This window comes from Microcebus murinus, chromosome 8, assembly GCF_040939455.1.
Source record: "Microcebus murinus isolate Inina chromosome 8, M.murinus_Inina_mat1.0, whole genome shotgun sequence".
Lineage (NCBI taxonomy): Eukaryota > Metazoa > Chordata > Mammalia > Primates > Cheirogaleidae > Microcebus > Microcebus murinus.
Genome location: NC_134111.1, coordinates 94,923,543 through 94,945,390, shown reverse-complemented (window position 1 = coordinate 94,945,390; position 21,848 = coordinate 94,923,543). Strand labels below are relative to the sequence as shown.

Here is a 21,848-nt window from a genome sequence, read left to right as displayed (position 1 = left end):
GGCAAAATTAAATAAGGACACAGCCTTTCAGCCTGCAAGGTTACATTAGTCAGAGTGGGGCTAGATGAAATTACATTTCCTTCCTATATCCTCATTTCATACCCTAGAATGTTGCTCCATGCAGCCTCCCCTTGTTGTTACCTCCTCTCACATGCTCCAGGCTCCTACACATGTTTTATGTGGAAATGTCCTAGCCCTCTGGAAAGTTCAATGAAAGCTCTGAACTCACAAACCCTAAGGCTGGTACAGTGTCTTCTCAAAGCTTTAAGGAAGAGCATTACTGGGGCTATGGGACAAGTCAAATTATCCCACTGCTCTGGAGATGTTAAGGACTGAAGGACAGGGACAAAAGCAGATTATGTGAGAATAACATTTTACAAGGCTATAGAGAGGAAAACATTTGTAGAGAGACGTGTTGAGTAAGTAAACAGAAGATCGCCGAGGGTTCCACACTGTGCTAGGCACGGGAGGATCACCTCTGAACAGGTACAGTCCTTGTCAAGAAATCCACCTAAGTCCTTCACCCAAGTCTTCACACATACATGATCCCACATCCCTATCTTTGGATCATTTATCTTTTTTTTTTTTTAAAGTATCCAGAAAATAATTTTGACATCTGGGCATGTGCAAAAGTACACTCTGGAACTGCATCAAGCTATGGATACCCTAACATCTTCTTCCACTGTTCATACACAAATTCTGGTGGTAGGCGGTCACTATCAACCACCTCTGTGCCTCTCTGCTGGAGTAATGTCAAGCACTTCCACCTAACTCCACCTCCAACACTTCTTAGAAAGCTCCAACCATGACATGAAGTGGTAAGTGACAAAGCAGGTCCCAGATAACTGAATAGAGATAGGATGTGAACAACAATCTGAAAAGAAACACAGTTCCCTCTGCATGAGAGCTAATATCCCATAATGTGGCTAACACGGCACAGCCTTCCTAAGGCCAGATTCCTGCATAGATAAGCACGCCTGGAATTGTTTTAGGGGGTATTGAGTGCTTTTGTTTGTTTAAAACAGATCACATAGTTTTCCAATAATTTCCTAGCAAAATGTCTACTAATCTATTAAGAATCCTGGGTTTTAATGACTACCAGGAATGTCAGAATTGGAAAAAGTGCTTTAAAAATGACCAGGGCGATTGTTTAATCATGCTAGGTGTTCCATAACCTAGCTGGTATATGACTATTCATTCTTAGATTAAACAGGTTAAATGTCTTTCTCCACTGCCTTGCACAGGGAAGTGTCACTGGTTGTAACTTAAAGCGATGTCTCAGTCAAGACTATGGTTGAAGGTGTAGAAATTAGATTTTAAAAAGACCTTCAATAAGTATTTGTTAACTTTGGTTGGTTGAATGCTAAGTCACATGAATGCAGAACAAGGCTCACCTGAGCTATGCTTACCCCTTTATCTCCAGAATGTAGGAGCAAGTGTATGATACAACTGGTCATAAGCCACAGAAGAGAAGCTCAGAGGTCACTCGTCTGTTAATAATTTATAGCCTGACAGCCATCTACAATTTGGCCGTGTGTCGGAATTTGTCAGTAGGTAAGGAAACTAATGGCATATAAGTGGCGTCAGGAGCTTTCTCATGTTGCTGTGTTTTGAAGAGTGAAAAACATCCCATCAGGTGAGCAAAGAGTCGACAACGCAAAGGCACAAACCCCTGTCTCTATTCCGGAAGTTCATACTCAGTGACCTGCTTTCATTGAGAGTTAAAGGGGCTTAGGATGAAACACCTATAAAGATAATTATGAAAAAAAGCTAAAACAAAGTATATAACACTTCTCTGAGATACTGAGGGTAATGTAACAGCAAGGAACATACACTTGAAAAAAAAATGATAGTAATAATGCAATCCCCTCCCAAATAGCTAAAATTTTCTTTCTGTATCTAGTGTTTTTAAACTTTAAATATTAGTAAATATAATATTTCTGGAATAGCTTTCATCAGTTAAAGTGGCAGTTTATCATAGTGAGGTTGTGTTATTATTCATTTGTTTATTCAGTGTCCTATTGTTTCTACTTCTTTTCAATCCAAAAAGTGTTTGAGCTGGCTACCTCTGGTTATAAAGGCATTTAACATTTTAAATGAAGACACAAGAAATTCCAAATGGCACTTGAGATGCCCTTGAGAAAAGCCCCTCGCTTTTTGTGTTTGTAGATATCTCATATATTCATAAATCAAATCCTTTGCATATTTAAGCCAGACAAAATTACTAAGACACACAATGTCTCTCATTGGAAAAAAATGCAATTATTCTGCTTAATTATGTTTTTAAAATAGCCTGACATTTAAAATAATTGATGAATATGTAATTTGCTAATCAGTAATGGGCAGTTCCCTTGGAGGTGTCATCACTAGTTTTATAATTTACTATTTCAGAAGAGTTTCATGAATGCAAAGATTAAAGCTGAAAAGCAGAGAAAAAACACTCCAGGATGACATCATCCCATTTAACACCCATAATACTTAACAGTAACAACAATTAAGCCTCACAAATTAAGTCAATGTATTGAATTACTATTGGGTAAGCTACAGCCAGGACATTTATGTGTAGTGATTTTTTTTTCCCCCATACTAAATTCTCCATCCACAACCATGCACCCAAACGAGCATCAGAGCAACCAACATATTATACTGTAAAGGATTAAATGATATTTCAGCTTATGCCTTTATTTCTTGTCTCTTTTCTCCAAGTGATAATAGAGGTCTCATTTACCATGCATGAACACTTACATTCCCTTTCTGAGAACATTTCTGATATGGTTGGTGTAAGAGAGAAAAGTCATTTATTTAAAGGCTGACTTAGTAATCTACAGTTTTTGATAAATATCTAGATTATCTGGTCAGTTAGTTTATCTCTATGGCCTAAGAAAGAATAAAGACTAGCTGCCATATTCAATCCAAATGAGTTGGTATATGAATATTTATAAGGACATCAATATTCACAGTGTCTTACAATCATGCTCCAAGCTAAATAAAAATAAAAGTAAAATTGCCACAAATATTACAGTATAATAGGATAAGAGCTAAAAGATACGTACAAATTCATTGATAACATCTGTGCAAGTGTTGTGGACAAAACATTTAAAAAGAAATCTGCATAAAACAAAGTAGATAAATTTATCAAGTGCTGATAAATTTTCAGAGACAGTATAAAAGTACACAAAACATGGAAGAGAGAAAGAATTTAAAAAAAATAATCACTAAGCCAATACATAGAGTACAAGTTTACTACATTTATATTACAGAATGATGGAAACCAGAGACAAAAACGGATTTGGTAACAAACAGCAAAGAAAGTTTCACCACCAGTCACAAGGAAGAAAGACATTCTTTTTCGGATGAAAACACAGACTGCCAGAACTCCCCCCACCCCCTTATACACACATAGAAAAATAAAAGCAAATGCGAGAGTTGTCTACAGCAACAGGACAGACAGAGGTGGGAAGCATTTGGCATGTTGCATCACAGGAAGTCAATCACGATTGGCTAACGATGATGGTACCTGGCTCTGTTGCAGGTCGCTGGCTTGCCTGAGAGGAGCGACGGACTGAGGAGGCACACCTGAGGTCGACGCAGACCGGCCTAATTTGCAGCTGACTTTAGGCTCTGGAGACAAGAAGGGGGAAGATAACATATTAGCTGAGGGGTCTACAACGATGAGATGGCTTTCAGTCTTCCCATTTGTTTTGTGAAATGTTCTTGAAATACACAAAACGCGAGTCCTGTTTGCTAACAATTGGGAGGTGATAAAACACTTTCCTAACAATTGACTCTAAAAGCAGATATACCCAAAGTCAGCTCCTGAGGAATAAGGAACAAATCGTGGATGCATAGGCCTTGTTCTCTTGCACATTTTACCCACTTTAGGGTTACTTTCTATGGAGTGATAACTGGAGCAAGAACACCTCATTAGGGGAAAAAGCAAGTGATATGACTATTTTGGGTGCTTCATTTTCAACTTTGGTCCATAAGACTTCTACGTTCTAAATTATTTTATCCAACCTCTCCAAATTTTCTGCCTTCCTTCCTTCCATGAATATGATCACCATGTTTTCAATGTACATTTCTTCAACTTACCTTGATTTGTTTTAAATTTTATAACTATCTTCTAAGACCTTTGCAATCTTTCATAATATTATTTTTCAAATTTAAAAAGCATTCTCCTACCTCTTCTCCTGTACGAGAAACCCAATTTAGCTGCCTAGGCCACTGACAGGATGTTTTAGAGATTATAATCTCTTTGGGGATTAAAAGAGTTTCTTTTATCCAAGAAGCACAGAATTTATGAAATGTAAAGAACATGGATTTTTAATAAATATTTGAAGATATTTGATAAAAGAAAAAAGTCATAAAAAGAAATATTGACGTCTGTACTTTTATCTCAAACTTATGTTAGCTGTTAGTTTTTGAGTGCCTGGTACAATTACAGTTTTTGTTAGGGACTATACTAAAATGATTTCCAACCCTAATGACTCTCTTTAGGGCTGTAGAGTTAGCTATCAATATCCCCGATTTACAAATTAGAAACCCGAGGCTTAGCAACGTTAATATTAAATATTTACATGGCAGATAAACAAGTACTTTTCAAAAAGCCTTTCTTTATAAACTTGACTAAAAAGTTAAACTCATAAAACAACCAGCTTCAAATATTAACATGAAAAAGGTATTGAGAACTAACACACCAGCTCCAGATAACCAGAATGTGCCCAATTCTACTGGAAGAAAAGAAAACGTGTTGCTCACGTTTGGGGCAGTGGACTATCCTTACACCATTTCTATGTGAATTGCACTTCAGAGAAAAACATTGACTGTCTGCACTGCATGGATTTTTCACTGCCAACTTGAGCTTCTATCAATCGCCTTCCACTCGTCTTCTCCCCACCCTTGTCAGACATAAGATACAGACACACACAGAATGAGATAAGCTCATGCTCATTCAACACAAATCCATACTCTAAACACTCACCCATAAATGCCTTTCCTCTCTCACCCCTGCTTTCACCTATGAAAAAATGTCTCACGCCTATATTAAAATTACTATTTTTAAGGGAACTAATAACTTCTTTCTTGGCAAATGAAATAGTCTGCTCTGTGCTTCTGATTTAGTGAGGGGAAAATGAAAGATGATAACAGGGCCGGGCATGGTGGCTAACACCTCTAATCCTAGCACTCTGGGAGGCCGAGGTGGGTGGATTGCTCGAGGTAAGGAGTTCGAAACCAGCCTGAGCAAGAGCAAGACCCCGTCTCTACTATAAATTGAAACAAATTAATTGGCCAACTAATATATAGAAAAAATTAGCCGGGCATGGTGGCGCATGCCTGTAGTCCCAGCTACTCGAGAGGCTGAGGCAGCAGGATTGCTTGAGCCCAGGAGTTTGAGGTTGCTGTGAGCTAGGCTGATGCCACTGGGCACTCACTCTAGCCTGGGCAACAAAGTGAGACTCTGTCTCAAAAAAAAAAAAAAAAGAAAGAAAGAAAGATTATAACAAGCTTTAGACTTAGAGTTGATTTTGAACATGATTCTGCTAGCTGTATAACCTTAGACATTTGTTTTTATTTCTTTAAGTTTTAGTTCTTTTCAAATATAATGAATGTAATCATCTTCCACGTTCAGCATCTATGTATTTTTGGCCTACTGTGTGCCGGAGACTTGCCAGAGAGTGGTGATCAAAATCCCACACTAACCCTAAGGGAACTCACAGTCTATCCAGTAACAGACACTGATCAACAAATGATGCATTTGACTAGGTAACTGCAGGTGATGAGCCGTCCTGGTGGAATTACAGGGTGGAAAAAGAGCATTTACTGGAGGAACGAACAGGCCTTCAAGGGATATTACTATGTAGTTTGTGGATGGTGTGAGGAGCTCATTAATTCCTTCAACAAACACTTATCAAGGGCCTAGTACGTGCCAAGCATTGCCCCAGGTGCCAAGGATACAGGGGTGAGGAAGACACCAGTTGTCCATACTTACGTTTTCTCAGGAGAAACAGATATTAAATCTAAAGCCATGTGCTGAAAATTGGGAAATATGTTAGAAAGAGGAAGTACAGAGTGCCTAGTATCATTTATCAAGAGTATCCACTGTGCTCCAGGGAGACAGGAAAGGCGTGACCCCAAAAAAGCTGCAGTCACGTGCACCTGCCAACAGTGCTGAGTGGGAGGCAAAATCCGAATTGGGAGGATCCTGGATGCACAGGCTTATTTTCCAGCCTACCCAGAAGACAAAAGTATTCCAGAATGTATTCCTTTCATTCACTTTATTGCTTGTATATTATGAGAAAATAGTAATAAGTGAAATATCCTAGCATCCAAAATAGTGAGGAAGAGTTGAGCTAATGACAGGTTAAAAAGATAGAACTAAATTATATGCAAAATTCAGAGAAAAATACCTGGCATGTAACAAGGGCTTTTAATGAATGTTGACTCTCACACCCCCACACACGCACACGTGTATGGGCACAGTGACCCTTACCTCTATTCCGCATTCTACATTTAATGGAATTTACTATATTCTTTTTCTGCTAAAACGTCTATGACTGGCAGGACTTCACCTCTCTTCCCACTCTGTCCTTTTTGCTTTATCACATTGTCTCTTGCTTTGTCTCTTCCCTCTGTGCTTTCTCCCTTAGAACATCAGCCTTCTCACGCCTTCTGATACAGCCCTTTCCCTTGGAGTCACATGCAGGTTCCTACAGCTCTGTTCTTCTCCCTGTGCTCTTGTTTGATTTCGCGCCTCAATGCTTCTGAGACACTAGGCTTCCAGCATTGCCTCACAGTGAAAACCAAGTTATAGCTTCTTCTCTGTATCTTGAATCCCCCTTCTAATTTTCTTATTTATACAAAGAATATCACCTCCATTTTCCTAGAGGCTTAGGGTACAAATCTTCAGTTCAGAGCTTTCTTTTCCTCTCTCTATAAAGTTAGTCCTGTTAACAATTTTCCTTTTTCCTTGGTGAAGGGCTCCTATATTTACCTCAATTTATATCTCAGAAACCTCCTTGATCATCCCCATAGGCTCTCTGTGCAAGTCCAACTTGGACAGAATGCCAGATTGAATTTCCTAGATTACTTGTAGGCCACTCACCTTGTTCAAATATTTCCAATTATCCCATACTAAATATCATGAAAGATTTAAACACACTTGCCTAACTTCCAGAGGCCCCCTGTAATCTGGCCCCATCTGATCAAATCCACCCTATTTTCCACTGCTTTGCTCGCCAAAACATATACAACTCAGTCTCCCCTCTGGGTGCCCACATTTAGTTCTATTCTCATCCTTTACCTCAAGCTGTTGCCATGCATGGGCTTTTATCAAACCAGATCTTACTCATTTTCTACGACTTGGTTCAAGTTGTACTTCTATTGTAAAGCATCCTGTGATCTTGCTTTCCTCTTTCTCTCTTCTGAACTGCCTTATCACTTACGTAGCATTTGCACTGCTTGCTGTGGATGTTAGCCTGTTGCCTGGTAGAGACTACATAGTAAGCATTCAATTATTATGTACTTTTCTTTCAATAAAGATACTCATATTAACCTAGAAAAGGTCACTGCAACTTCTAAAAGCCAATGGAGGCAATGAGGTAACATAGAATATAAGGCTTGGTTTCAAGGCCAGGCTCCCTTACTTACCAAGGCATTGATTCCCAGTCCAGGTAATGTGACCCTATAGGGTCCTTCAGAGGAGACATGGAGTTTGAAAACCCTTCCTTCATTTTGTGCAGGGGATTCTACTATCCACATACCCATTATTGAAAATATCAGTGAATTCTCTCTGAGGCTGTTTAAGTATGAGTGTATATCATATGATGACATAGATAAAATATCACTGTAACTTACAAATTCACCTCATTTATCAGGATGCATAAATCCTTGCATACCTTAAGGAACCATCTCTTATTACATAAAATAACAAGTAAAGCATCCATCAGAATGCTGGTCATCAAGTTTTCATAAGGAGTCAATGTTTCCATATATTCCATCACCAGGTTAGCACATTTAGTCACAAGGAGTGAGAAAATTCAGTATTTTTTTCCTAGAAAAGGATGGCAAATAATATTTATTTACTATAGGGTTCTTTTCAGGTTTATGTTGAAAATACTATCTGAAGAAAAGAGATTATCTAACAAAATCAAAGGCTTTTTATATCACTTAATATACCTAAGGATTAATTTACCTGCTTAGGTTTGCAGTCAGACCCTGACTTAATCAGCTTCTTTTAGATGTCGACACTGATATCTCTAATGCTCACCTCTATCGTTGGTGAGACCAAACCTCACCAAAATCCCAGCAAAGTCCCAACTTCATTGTGACCTAGAAAGGCCTTTCTTTATCCTATTGGATGCCAGTTCAGATCTTGTCTAGGTCCGTTAAGTCCCTTCAGTCACTGCAATATAAATCACTAATCACCTATTGAACATGGCAATTTAAACTACTAGCCAACCACCCTGTGAGCTAGCTCTGGAGTTGGGTCACCTGGTGGTCTACTGTTTGATCCCAGCATGCCTCATATGGGTTATGACTCCACTTTCAAGAGTGGACTGAGATTATTACCATAAATTCATCATGTATTCACACATACACAGGCAGATACACACACACACTCCATACCACTGCTGCTTGATGGTATCTTATGTTAGGGACATTTTTAAATGGTGAAATTTTTGTTTATCTGAGTCATGTTGGCTCTTCTTTCAGTTTCACAGGATTCGTAATTTAAATGTATTTGAAATTTACAATTGACGGTGTTTGTAGGACAGATTGATGAAATAAATCCTTATGAGGTTGAGTCCACCAAGGTTTCTTTGACCAAAAGAATTGTATGAAACAGTCCTGGAAAACCTCTAAAAGACCCTAATTATAACCAAGCCTCTTAGAGATTCTCTAAGCCTGTGACATCGAAGTGCAATTGTCCAGCTCACTTACAGATGTAAACGCGGTCTTCTTTGAGACTTACACAGTGAGATTTCGGAGCCATGGCAGTGGAAACAATAAATTTTCATCCTGAATTTTAATATAAAAATTGCCACAGCTTTTGGGGGTCCAAAAACAATAAGCATATGCCTGGAAATAGATCTAAGATAACAGCTTTCCTCCCCCAAGAAAAATTCATTCCATTATCAGATTAACTAGAAGGCACCTGTTCTTATAGCCAAGGAAAAATCACTTCCTTTGAAAACTGTCTTTCAATACCATTCTAGAAATAAAAGTTGACATCACTTCTGCAATTTCAGTAAAGATCAGGTGTAAGACAACAGGGAAAATCAAGAAACACGTAGTAGATTCAGAAAGAGGGGAAGAAAGGGAAACTGAGGGAGGAAACAGAAGAAAGGATAAAAAGAAAGGAAAGAAAGAAGGAAGTAAGGGAGGGAGGGCAGGAGGGAGAAACATGCTTATTTTTTAACTCCTTGGAGTAAACCATTATCACATAATGGTCAGATGTTTCCAAGTCAGTAACTCATCATCATCATACAAATCTTTTTATTAAGTAGGTAGTCATTGTATTATGTTATTTATTAGTTCTTTTTATTCCTAATGAATAAAATTAGTTATTGTTTTTTTAATTTTTAAGGTAATCATTTCTCATCTTCCCCTGAATGTGAACTGAATTTCTGTTTAGAATTCTGTCCCTCCATATTATTACAGGATAACCTCCCAGGCATCTGTTACTATTATTTTGAGTATTGTAGTTCTATTTGCTTTCAGAAAGCAAAGATAAATGATTGTTCTTAACCACGATCTGCATAGCTATATAAGTTAGTATATCTCATCAAAAAACAAAAAAGTAAAACCAATTTCATTTGGCATCAAAATAATAAAATCAGTCAAATTTTGAGGAGACATATCTTTTCCATGTTTTTTTTTCAATACACAATATTTTTGCTGTACTAGCAAAGACATACAATGATTCCCCCAAGTCAGTCATGCTGCTGAAGGTTTCTAATCAGTGATTCAGGGTTACATGGACGTCACAGTATGTCCTTTTATTTTAATACACAAAGTATGCTTATTGCAAACTCTACTTTCTAGAGAAGGCAGTTTTTGAAATAACACATGTGCTATCTGAGATAAACTGGCACCTGAGAAATATGGGGTAGTTTTGCCAGGGCTACCTTAAAATTGTTATTGGTTCCAAACACTTTGTTTTCAAGTTTCCATCACACATCATAGTAAACCTAGTAAAATGCCCTCACATCCTATACTAAATGTAATTGTTCCCATATAAAATTTGAATGAATTTTTGTAATTTTGTGTTGAAATTATTGGACTGTGAATAATCCAATTAATTCATGATTGGCTATGATTTCTAGACAGTAATCACATACACTCAGGAATTCTTACAGGATTAGACAATCTAGTCTAGAGATTGTTTTCAAATGTAATGGAATTGTTTTAATACTAAGTTTAACAATTAAGTTAAACTAATGTCACAGTTTGTACTGACTTAATTAAATATTCATTACTGTTAATGTGGAAATTTCTTTTGGAATTTTGGTGCTACAATTTGTTAAAATATTAAATATTTGTATAGATCCCTGAGAAGTTAATAGTCTTAGATATTGTGGTATTGAAAAGATAAAACAAATTTGATAATTGCTGTAATCATTTTGTGACCATGGAGAAAGGAAAGAAAATCAGCAAGATGCAAGAATATCCTGGGAGTAGATATTCTGTCTGTCTCCAACTTTCCATAGAGTTTTTCCCCCTCCAGGAGGCAGCTGAGACTTGCTTAGCTGTGAATGACATCCCATATCCTATAGTCATGGACTGAAGACCTGGTGTTATCCAGGACAGTAGGTTAGACAAAACTATTGAAGCTGGAGTAATTGGTAATTCTTCTTGGGAATACTGGAATTCTGAAGACCTAAAACCCACAGAAAAATGAGGAGGCACTGTGGTGGTAGTTTATTATCCAATGTATTCATTATATTCCTCCTGGTGATCTGAAGAGCTAGGATATCCCTTGTCTCTCACCTTCTTATGTAGCAAGATTATAAATCATGCTACCTACTACATGGGATGCCCAAGACGCTGCAATGCATAGCTGGTTTCTTACAACATAGGTTAATGAAACATTGACCATTTTTTTTTATTTGACAGCCTCTTTTATAGTAATATATCATTTCTAAAACACTTTAGGATGTTCATCATTTTCACAGAATATGAAAATATGCTTTTATTTAAAAAACTTTATTTCACAGTAAAAGTGAATTAAAGTATAAGTGTAAAAGCAACATATTTCATCGATTTAAGAAGTAAAACATGCTCTTTAATTATCTGTACAACCATTTTATAAGGAAAGTCCATCAGCTACAAAATAAACTCAAAAAGACATATCATGATTTGTACCAGGATCAAATATATATTGAAATCTATTTTTAAGGTAATATACATTTGATCCTTGATAGAAATTTCATTTCTATCTCTGGCATCAAAAATATAATGAAGAGACAAAGAAAAAAACCCTTTTATCACCTGATATTACAAATAAGTACATAACAAAAATCATTTGACCTATGTAAAATTATGTTATATTTTGCTTCTAAATAATAAAATTTTAAAAAAGGAAGTAACAGGATTAAATTTTTTAAATCACCCACTTTGATGATGTGAAAACTCTTTACTCCTAACAAGTAAAAATCAAAACTGGACATAATACTGATGGCATTTCCTCTTTATACCACTGGTTGTTATAGTTTGTTAAAAAGCAAACATCTTCAGAGAAAGTGTGGCCACTTATTATAACTGATGGTTTTCATTACCATTTTCTATTTCAATGACCATGTTCCTCATGCTTCTGCCTTAAACCAATTGACTATTATAGACATAAACTAAGTAATATCTGGCTAGGAATAAGACTAATCTAAATTGTACATAGTCAAATCCTCCATGGTGAAGAACTTCAATCTGCTCACCAGTAATGGTTATGCTTGTTCACTCTATGAAGGTCTGGAGTCTCTAAGACCCTTTGGGGGATGAAGCATGAGGTCAAAACTATTTTCATAAAAAATAGTAAGACCTTATATGTTTTTGTGTGTGGAAAAATGCACTGGAAGTCCAAAAGCAATGGATAAATCTGCTGTCAACTTATCACATCAAAATAGCAGCACCAAACTATACAAGTAATTGTTTATTTTTCACTGCCAAACAGACTTGGATTTTTAGCAGATATTCTCTTGAAAATGAATGAAGTGAGAATATTACTTCAAGGAAGACAATTGAGAGTATATTTGTTGACAATGATAAATTTGAGCTTGCAAGCAAGAACTACATTTTGAAAAACCAAATTTGAAAATCTATCACTGTGAACTTGAGAGCATCCTAATACTTAAAGGTTTTTCTTAGGAGATCATTGATGGTATTAATGAATGTAACGTATTGGTTTTTATAACAAAATGTGCCAACGTATGGAAGATCTGCATGACTTAGTGCACTGATATTTTCCAAATGCATGATGTTATAAATCACCATGACTAAAAAATTATGCTTTAGAGTTCAAGACAGACCAATGGATTGTAATGTAACAGAGCATGATGAGCTAATTGATATGCAGCTAACATTGCAACTAATATTTAAGAAACTACTATTCATTGAGTTTTGGAAGAGTATTAAGAATAATATCCACAAATATATAAAAAGGGCTCCTTAAATATTTCTGCCTTTTCAACTATACATCTGTATGAGACCAGATTTCCTTCATATATTTAACCAATGCAACATATTACAGTAGATTGAATATAAATAAGAGAATCTATGTTCTATTGAATTAGACATGAAAGCGATTTTCATAAATGTAAAACAAGTTCAATCTGTTCACTATTTGTTACAGTTTGGGGGAAATATAGAATGGGTTTGTTATTTTTAATGAACAGATATAATTTTTAGATTCTCAATTTTAGTTTCTAATATGTTATTATTGTTATTATTGTAAATATTGTTAGATTTAACTCACATAAAGTTCTCTGGCATCTTAAATAATTTTAGGAACCAAAGGGGTCCTGAGGCCAAAGAGTTTGGGAATCATTGCTTTATATAGATTCTGAGTTCCCAAAGAGTTCTCTTATGAAGGTAACCTTTTATATCATTAATTTGCCAGCTGAATATTTTTAAAACAAAAAATTGAAACAGAAAAATACCACGCTTAAGTGCAAGAAACATGGGAAAAGCTTTGAAAACTTCAAGGGATTTGGGAATCACCAGTTGGGAACTGCTGCCCTAGAAAAATCTCTATGGTAAAGTCCAAGAAAAGTTATTATCTGCTTGTGAGACCTGAGAGAAGTTACTGAAACTCTCAGGACACTTTTTCATCATCTATAAGAAGAATCAAGTTTTAAGGTTCATTCATTGATTCTTTGATTCTGATGAAGTGTATTGGAATAATTGAAATGACTTCAAAAATACTCTTGATGGATCATGAGCTAGTTTATTAAGGTCATTGATGTTACTCCTCTTTCCTGGTCATTCTTTAAGTATTTATTGACTGAATTATTTTAAACCACATTTAAAGAATGAGATCCATCTAAAAGACCAATTATTTGTATATTTCACATTCATTAAAATAATTTTTCTGCATTCCTTTACCTTTCCTATGTTTCCAGCAAAAAAGAAAAATCTAAAATACATTGATCAGTATTCAATTGAGTACTGAATAACCTTAAAAAAACTAAAAAACAAGAACTGTATAACCTTAAGAAAAAAAAAAAAATCTGTGTGTGTGTGCGCGCGCGCGCGCGCGCCTGCGTCTGCGTGCGTGTGGGGGGCTGCAGTTCCTGTCTTGGACAGTAGATGGCAGTGAAAATATAATTTGGTAAGTATTCTGATTAGACGTCAAAGCTTCCAGAACAAGTCTTTGTAAATGTCTAGCATAAAGTCAGAAAGGGTCTTTTATTTTGTAATTTCATCTACGGTTTTTATCAGAAACAGGAAGGGCATTCTTTGTGAATACTGTTGGTGCAGCGTATCCACAGGGCCTTTCCAAAGAAAGCCACCTTCTACCTACTGGGACCAATATCAGGGTAAATAACACCTAGAGAGGGCACAGGGTGGAGCCACATCCCCTGCGTGAAAGATTCGAGACTCTGGTGCTACAGTTAAAACTGGAGCCAGCACACTGTCATTGTGGTTCTCAGGCCAGATTAATCTTTTATTGAGAGGCAAGTAAGGTAAAGGCACCTTCTGCATTATGTGAACTGTTTGTACCTGGTTAATTATTTTTCCCCAATAGAATCAGACAGAGAGTAGTTGGAAATTCAGAATTTCTCTAACAAGAATGAAATTACTATCAAGTTATATTTTTTAGCAGTATTCCAGGTATCTGTAGAGCATACAATATCATGTTTTATGCATGTGTTTTAGTGGAAATCAAGTTTAAAGGAAAATATATGTATATATGAATATATGTACATATAAAAATATGGTAATAAATAATTAGCTGACTTTGCAAATCTGATCATATGAGACTGGAGCTTAAAACCCATAAGTGGCTTGATGGCATAATATATGTACACACATATCAGTTAATATCACCAAATTCTTTGACTCTGGGATGTTCCCATAACCTTTTTTTTTTTCCTATAAAATAAAATGGAAATAGGAATACAAATGGTTGAAAGAAAATCCTACAAAATACTAAAGAACAAAATCAGTGTCCTGTTTTACCGAATCATGATTAATAATGCTCCCCTGCTATATAAAAATCAATAAAAATCACAGGCAAGAACAAGCTCTGTGGAGGCACGGGTCATCTTTCTATCACCCCAAAGTGTGCTGTTCTCACAGGTGTGCTAACTGAGTAAAGGGCTAGATTGAAAAAAGTCAAGCATACATAATGTTGCTGATTTTTAAAAAACAACAAAAAATCACATGTGTAATATGGTTGCTCAGGTGCTCAAGAATTAATTTTTAGATATGCCAACACAATCAGTTATAAACACCTCTCAGTTATAGAACAGAGAAATTTCATGGATTAGGCAGCAGAGAAAACATTTCTCCTTTGGATTTATAAAGAAGGTTATTTGGGGCGGCACGTTTATCTTCATAATTCTGTTTCCTTCTATTTAGTATGATAATACATTAGCTGACTCTGTATATATGATCACAAGAGCCCTGAATTTAAAATCCATAAATGGCTTCCTGTCATTTTCAGGTAAACCAGAGTCACAGATGCAGCTGCTCGATCTCACCCTTGTCAGCCCCTCAGCTTCCTCGCTGGCCTCTTTTTAGCCCCTCTGTTCTGTGGGACCCTCATGTCACTGGGTCATGGCACCTGCCTCCTCCTCTTCCTTGACTGCTCTTCTCCTAATTCACCTTGAAATCTCAGTCCCAGGTCATCTGGATGCCATGAAACACTCTAAAGGAAATGCCCTGTCGGTTGGTGGCTTTCATCACAGACTGTAATTACATTTTTTACTTCTGTCATTACTGTAATAGCTATCTCCCCCACTGACACATGCTCAGTGCTTGGTAATTTTATACTGAATAAAATGAATGAATAAATGAATGGATGAATAAATGAATTGCGAAAAAACGAATGACTTTGGGAGCATAGAGGTAGAAATAGGGAAACTCAACCTAATTAAATCATGGGAAGAGCTGTACTAGGGATTAGGATCCTGAAGTCTGTTTCTTTATTTGAATCTACTGCTTACCAGTCAGTCTGGGAAATTGACTTGATTTCTTTTGAGCCTCAGTTTTGTGGCCAAAAAAAAAAAAACAAAAACAAAAAAAACCCCAATCAGGTACCAGCCCACTGATGTATAGATTTTTGTGAAGTACAGACGAGACAGCACATATAAAGGTATTTTAAAAGCTAATGCAGATACATAAATATAAGGCACTATTGTATGTGGGTCATAGGTAATCTATAAAGGTGATAAACTTAAATTTCTCAATTCAAGTTAAATATAATTTGAAATAACCTCAGAGTAAATTTTGTAATTACATCAGATTCTGTTTTCTTTCATCTTGTGTATTTAACTGTTCATTTGCACACACAGGACCTTATATGCAATCATGTTTTATTATTTTCTCCCCACAAACCAGTTCAAACCTGCTGGGAGGTTCGAGGGGGCTAGTTCTGTCTTGCTCTTTGGGTAAACCATAGGCCCAGTCACAGGATCTTTCTTTTCACTTTGATAATTAAAAATCCTTTGGATTTTTTAAGTTACAAAGAATCTTGTTTAAATAATAATTTAAATATCAAGTTACTACATTAATCAAAATTTTGAACATTATTTTAAGGAAATGTTTCTTCCCTGGCCCAGTTTGGGCCACCCCTGGCACACAGAGGAGATGGCCTCTGTCTTTGCCCCTCCCCCTCTTCCTCTTCCTCCTCTTCCTCTGCCTCCAATTGGTCCCCACACAGTCTGCTCTCACCAGGGCAGGACCAGAACAGAGAAGGAGAGATGATGGGACAGAAAAGGTTCTTGACAGGCCTGGCATGAGCCAGCATGTCTCACTCTCTGGCTGTAGCAGGTGTCTGACGGTGAAGCTCTCTCTTCTTAGGGTCTCCTCATGTGTTCCTGAGAACATCCATGACTGGTCATCTCCTGCCTGCAGACCTCATGGCTGTTTGCTCTCTGTCTTTCCTCGGTCACTGAGTATTCTGTAGGGCACCTTGAGTCATGTCCTGCAAGTCTTTCCTGCTCCCGGCAGTCCCAGGATCTTGGTCACTTCCAGGGTTTTTCTCCATGATGGAATCTGGTCCATGTCAAGTACACTTGACACACATCTTCCACCCACCATCAGCGGTGGAACAGTTACTTGCTAAGCAACTTTCCATTCTGTGGTCATAGGCCATTCAGCTAACCTCTTGTACTTTTTCCCCACTGTGTCCCCCAAGCTGTTAGAAACAATATCAAGTTTTTCAAGTGGCCCCATTAAAACCTCTTTCACTTGATTTTCCAGTAGAGCAGTGGTCCTCAACCATTTTTGGCACCAGGGACTGTTTTCATGCAAGACTATTTTTCCACGGACTGGGGAAGCGGGGGATGGTTTGGGAAATGAACAAAATGCATAACATGTATTGTGCACTTCATTTCTATTTTTATTACATTGTAATAGATGATGAAATAATTATATAATTCACCATAGGTTGAGGGCCCCTGCACTAGAAGGAGACAGTTCTTACCCCTCCTCCCACGGGGATGGAGATTCATCACACACAAGTGTGTGCATGCAATGCACACACACACACACACACACACACACACACACACATACACACATACACATACACACAAAGTCTACCAAAAATCCTAATACCTACTCTCTCTCAGTCTCTAATCACTTTCCTAGGCTAGAAATGAGAGTTCAGTTAAGGACAGCAATATTCATTTTGATCATCTCCTTTGCAAGTTCTGCTTATGTGATCTAGCTTTTTGCTTTGGAATATGAGGGTAATTCTTGTCCATTATTTTGTAATTAGCCTTTTGTATTTTATACCCTGTTTATTTGCATTCAAACTATAAGGACTTGCTTTGACTATTTGAAATGTCTAACTTACTCCCAGTTCTCCTTTTTTGGTTGTTTCTAAAAGCCATACCACCAGTATCAGGAGAAATGATACAAAACTAAAAAACAAAACTATTTCTCTGGTGAACACAAATTCTAGCCAGCAGAAGTCACAGTTTTCCACAGAGAAATAAAAGCGGGTCCAATGGGGATCCAGCTTACAGTACCCTCCAAAGACTCGCCAAATGAGAGTTCTGTGATGTGTTTACTGCTAGAATTCAGAACGGGAGAGTTAAACTCTCAAGTGAGAAAACAGTGAGCAGAGCCACGAGCAGCAGGATCTGGCAAATGTTCCCTGAGGAAGCCACCAAGCACCCAGTTGGAACTGGGAAGGAGAGCAAATGTGGAGAATCGTCTTCTCGCCCATGAGCTGAGTGTACTGAATGGCAGCCTGGAGGGTCGTAGACGCCGGAGCCCACAGCTGCCCAGGGCTGAAGTGGAGCCAAGCAGGAAGCCAACCTCCCACCGCGAGTCCAAATTACAGCGAACACCCCACTACCAGATTGGTTTGTTGTTCCTGTGGCATAATAAAAATGAATATACTGGAGCACTCGCAGTCCTTACCAATGCACAGGCGCTACACTGTGAAAACAGGATGGTTAAGCACAACACTTCAAAACGTGAGATGCATAGAGAAAGGGTGGAATGGTGGATTTTCACTTTTTATTTTAACTTTTTCTTTGTCAATGTGCATGCTCTGCTTACCTGTTATTATCCTATACTGTAATGAAATAACAATAAAGCACTTTTATTTGGGGGAAAATAGCAACATACAAACAGCCCATGGTGTCCGTATCAATTGTCTACTGTCATACCACACCTGAACTTGGTGACTTACAAGGACACTCCTTTAGTCTTGCTCATGAGTCTGGGGTCTGCTAGTGGTTTTTCTAGTCATGGCCGGGCTCACGTGTGCAACTGCAGTCCACTGCAGGTCGGGTAGGCGGTTCTGCTGTCCTTGTATGTCTGAGGGCTTTGCTCCAGACGTGTGTCACCCACCAACAGGGTAGCTCAGCTCTGTTCACATGGTGGTGGCGAGATTGGGAAAGAGCCACTGGATACTGTCAAGCCACTCAAGACTCTGAATTAACAGATATTCCATCTCTTTCTATTGGTCCACACAAGACACAGGCCAACCCAGACTCAAGCAGTGGGAAGTAGACTTTACTCCTGGATAAGTAACTATGGAAGCACAGCACTAAGGGCATAGATACAGGGAGAGGAAAATAAGTGGAGATGAGACCACTACATCCTAAAGGAGCCAGGCCACATGAAGAAATGGAAGAAAGAGAAGAGGGTATAGTTTGGAAATTGCATACATACAGTAAAATGCTGAATACTATTCAGGTTTAAAAGTAAATATTTTTCATTCACACTTCCATGAGTGAGCTGCAGGGAACATTCTGTCCCCTTTAATTTGCATGGTTCCTACTCCTCATGGTAGTATCAAATTTAATATCACATGCTATAAGAAACCTGTTTGAATTACTTTCCCTTTAGCTGGAGAACAAATTATATGACTGTGCTTGGTTTACTTATAACACCCAGAATTTCCCCCTCAAAACATTGAGAAGCATCTGTTGCTTTATTTTTTTGCTTTCCCTGATAAACTAGAGTCCTGGTTCTTCTGTATATTCCTGCCCCACCCTCCCATCCCCATCTCCTAACCCCTGCATGGCCTAAAGTAGATGCTGGATAAACTTTAGTTAGAAAATAAACAAAGAGGGAATAAATGACTGAATGAATAGAAATGAATGAATGTCCAGTTGGATACTTATTAAAGAAAATGTGCATATTTGCAGTTATCAGTATTCTCTTGTGATTCACACATCCTTGCCAACATGGTTTTAAATCCCACTCGTTGCCTCCAAGTAGAATAGAAGCATTGTCAGAGATTAAGATTGCTTTCTGATAACCGTGAATAATGCAGCAACCAAGTCTTACAGCTTGGCCCTGACCCTTTCTCCGAATTCCATCTACAAATGCAGACTCTAGGAAATCTAAACATGGCCATCACACTGGCCTAAAACCTTTGTTGAAAAATGCACAGATAAATACAATACAAGCTGTTGCACTAATATAGTCCCATAACCAGTTAGACTATGCATAACTAAAGAAAAATCGTATATCATATTTGTAATGTGCTGATCTTTCCAAAGGAAACATTCAGTCTTGGTCTTAAGAAAGAAACAAAGATCTTTTCAGTAAAATTGAATGGGAACAGAATAAACTTCGGGCTACTAGCTTTCATAAGCCAGCTTTGCACCAGGCATTTCTACGCATTTAAAATTTTTAATCCTTATAATGACCTACACGGTGAGATTTACTTTACCTTTTCTGTAAAAATCGAGAAGGTGAGTCACAGCAGTGTTCTGTAATTTCTTCCAGTCATTGCCACCAAAGTTTTAATTTATTGTTATGGTTTACTTACATATGTTTATTATGGTTTACCAGGACTTATTATCATAAGTACCATTCCTCAATTGCCAGTCCTACTGCCTGTTTCTGCACAGGTCTCCCTTTTTTCACTCCTCTAAACTTGTGTGCATGCGACTATTCTTGGATGTGAAGGGCTAAATCCTGTATGACTCTGAGTTATTGTTATCAGGAGGTTTACCAGCAAAGTTAGCCAGTCATTCCAACATTATCAAGTAAACTACAGGAAATATGTTTTAGAAGACTCAAAAGGAAAGCATCTTTCTTCTAAATCAACTGATAAAAATCCAGTATTCAAAGACAATACTCTTGGATTCAACTGCAGTTCCATTCCTGAATGCCAGGTCTCTGTTGCTGTGGTAGATTTTCTTCAGAGGTCTTCACTCTTTGGTTTTTGAATAATACCCTAACATCTTTGTGATCTCCCTAATCTTCAACAGTGGTGACCAAAATATGAATTATAGCTGCAAATAACTTGTAAACCATAGTTTGGGGTATATGATACATCAAGCTGGAGCCAGAGCTCTCACTGACTCCTATAAAACAATCTATGACTTTCCTAGCTGCACCAACCTTGCTACCTCATTTCTCTGGGGAATTCTGCTCAGTTCAAGGACCAGTTTGAATGCCACTTCTTATAGAAAACTTTCCTTCATTACCTGAGACCTGTGATTCTCTCTGCAAACATATCTGCAATGGTGTTTGGCATCATAATAATGACTAATATTTATTTAAAATTCATTGTATTCCAGACACTATGCTAAGAGTGTTACATGTGTTATCTCATTTAATTCTCACCTTTAATTCTCATTAATACCTATGATCATCCATATCTTATGAATGAAGTTCAGGTTGATGAAGGGACATGCCCAATGTCATCACTGATAAAAAACAGATTCAGGATTTAAATCCAGATTTGCAGGTTACCCAAACCTTAGTATTCAACCACTATATTATACTTGACACATGCATTTATAAAACTTACTCTACAAATGTGTGCAAGAAATGGCATATTTCTTTGTTTTCTTTAAATAAAATTAAATCCACATCTGTTTTCACTTCTCTGAACTTGTGTGCCCAAGACTTCTCTTGGATGTGAAGAGCTGAATTCTTCATGGTGATGGAAATGCATCCCTTCAATGGGTCACAAAAAGTCCCAGAACTGTTCTGCAGAGCAGAATATATAATATGGTCCTCCGAGCCTTTAGCTCACACTAGTTATCACAAGGGAGTCTATAGTCCAAGCACAGGAATCTCCTTAAAATACATAATTCCATATTTTGGAGGTTAGAACCATGATGCATAAAGTTCAGCCTCACTGGTAGCCCCACGCAAACTCTACCCCACCTGTCTTCCCTTCTAATCGGAGTAGGAGCCATATTCCCAGGGTTCTATGAAGGATTAGGCTACTGGTTCTCACCATTCATGGAATTCTGCATCTCTCTGTTCCTCTTTCAGAGTTAAAATATTTCCCCTCCCTTCCTGACCATCAATGGCCACAGGCCTCTCACCCATCCCTGTTCCTGCCTCTAGCATTGCCTTCTCAAGGAGCTGTGCCTCCTGGAAAATAAAAGCCAGGAGGGCAAGCTGTCCGCTGGCACCTGCTGCTTCCACCTGAATGCAGCCTCTCTGTGCTGCAGGGGCAAATCCACGCCTCTTCTTAATGATCACCACTTGATTTTGTAAACCAGAACATGCAAATTTGTGACCTTCAGGTCTTACCTAGCGAAAAGAAGTGAGTCACTTAACTCAGTATTTTCTGAAAATTGAGCTATATTTCAAAATTGAAAGATTCCATACAATAGTAGTTAAATCTAGGAACCTTGGGTGAGCATTGCTTATGGCAGCATCAGCTGGCACTGGGTAGCTTCTGTCCCCTTGGGATG

The 21,848-nt window shown here is 37.7% G+C and overlaps 1 protein-coding gene across 1 annotated transcript in view; it reads right to left on the bottom strand.

Moving 5' to 3' along the window:
* NYAP2 (neuronal tyrosine-phosphorylated phosphoinositide-3-kinase adaptor 2) overlaps window positions 1-21,848 on the bottom strand; it is a 259,511-nt gene that overhangs the window by 42,993 nt on the left and 194,670 nt on the right. Inside the window, exon 6 of the mRNA XM_012749416.2 lies at window positions 3,518-3,621. Within this exon, the coding sequence (XP_012604870.1) occupies window positions 3,518-3,621 (104 nt within the window). The remainder of the gene's footprint in view (window positions 1-3,517; window positions 3,622-21,848) is intronic.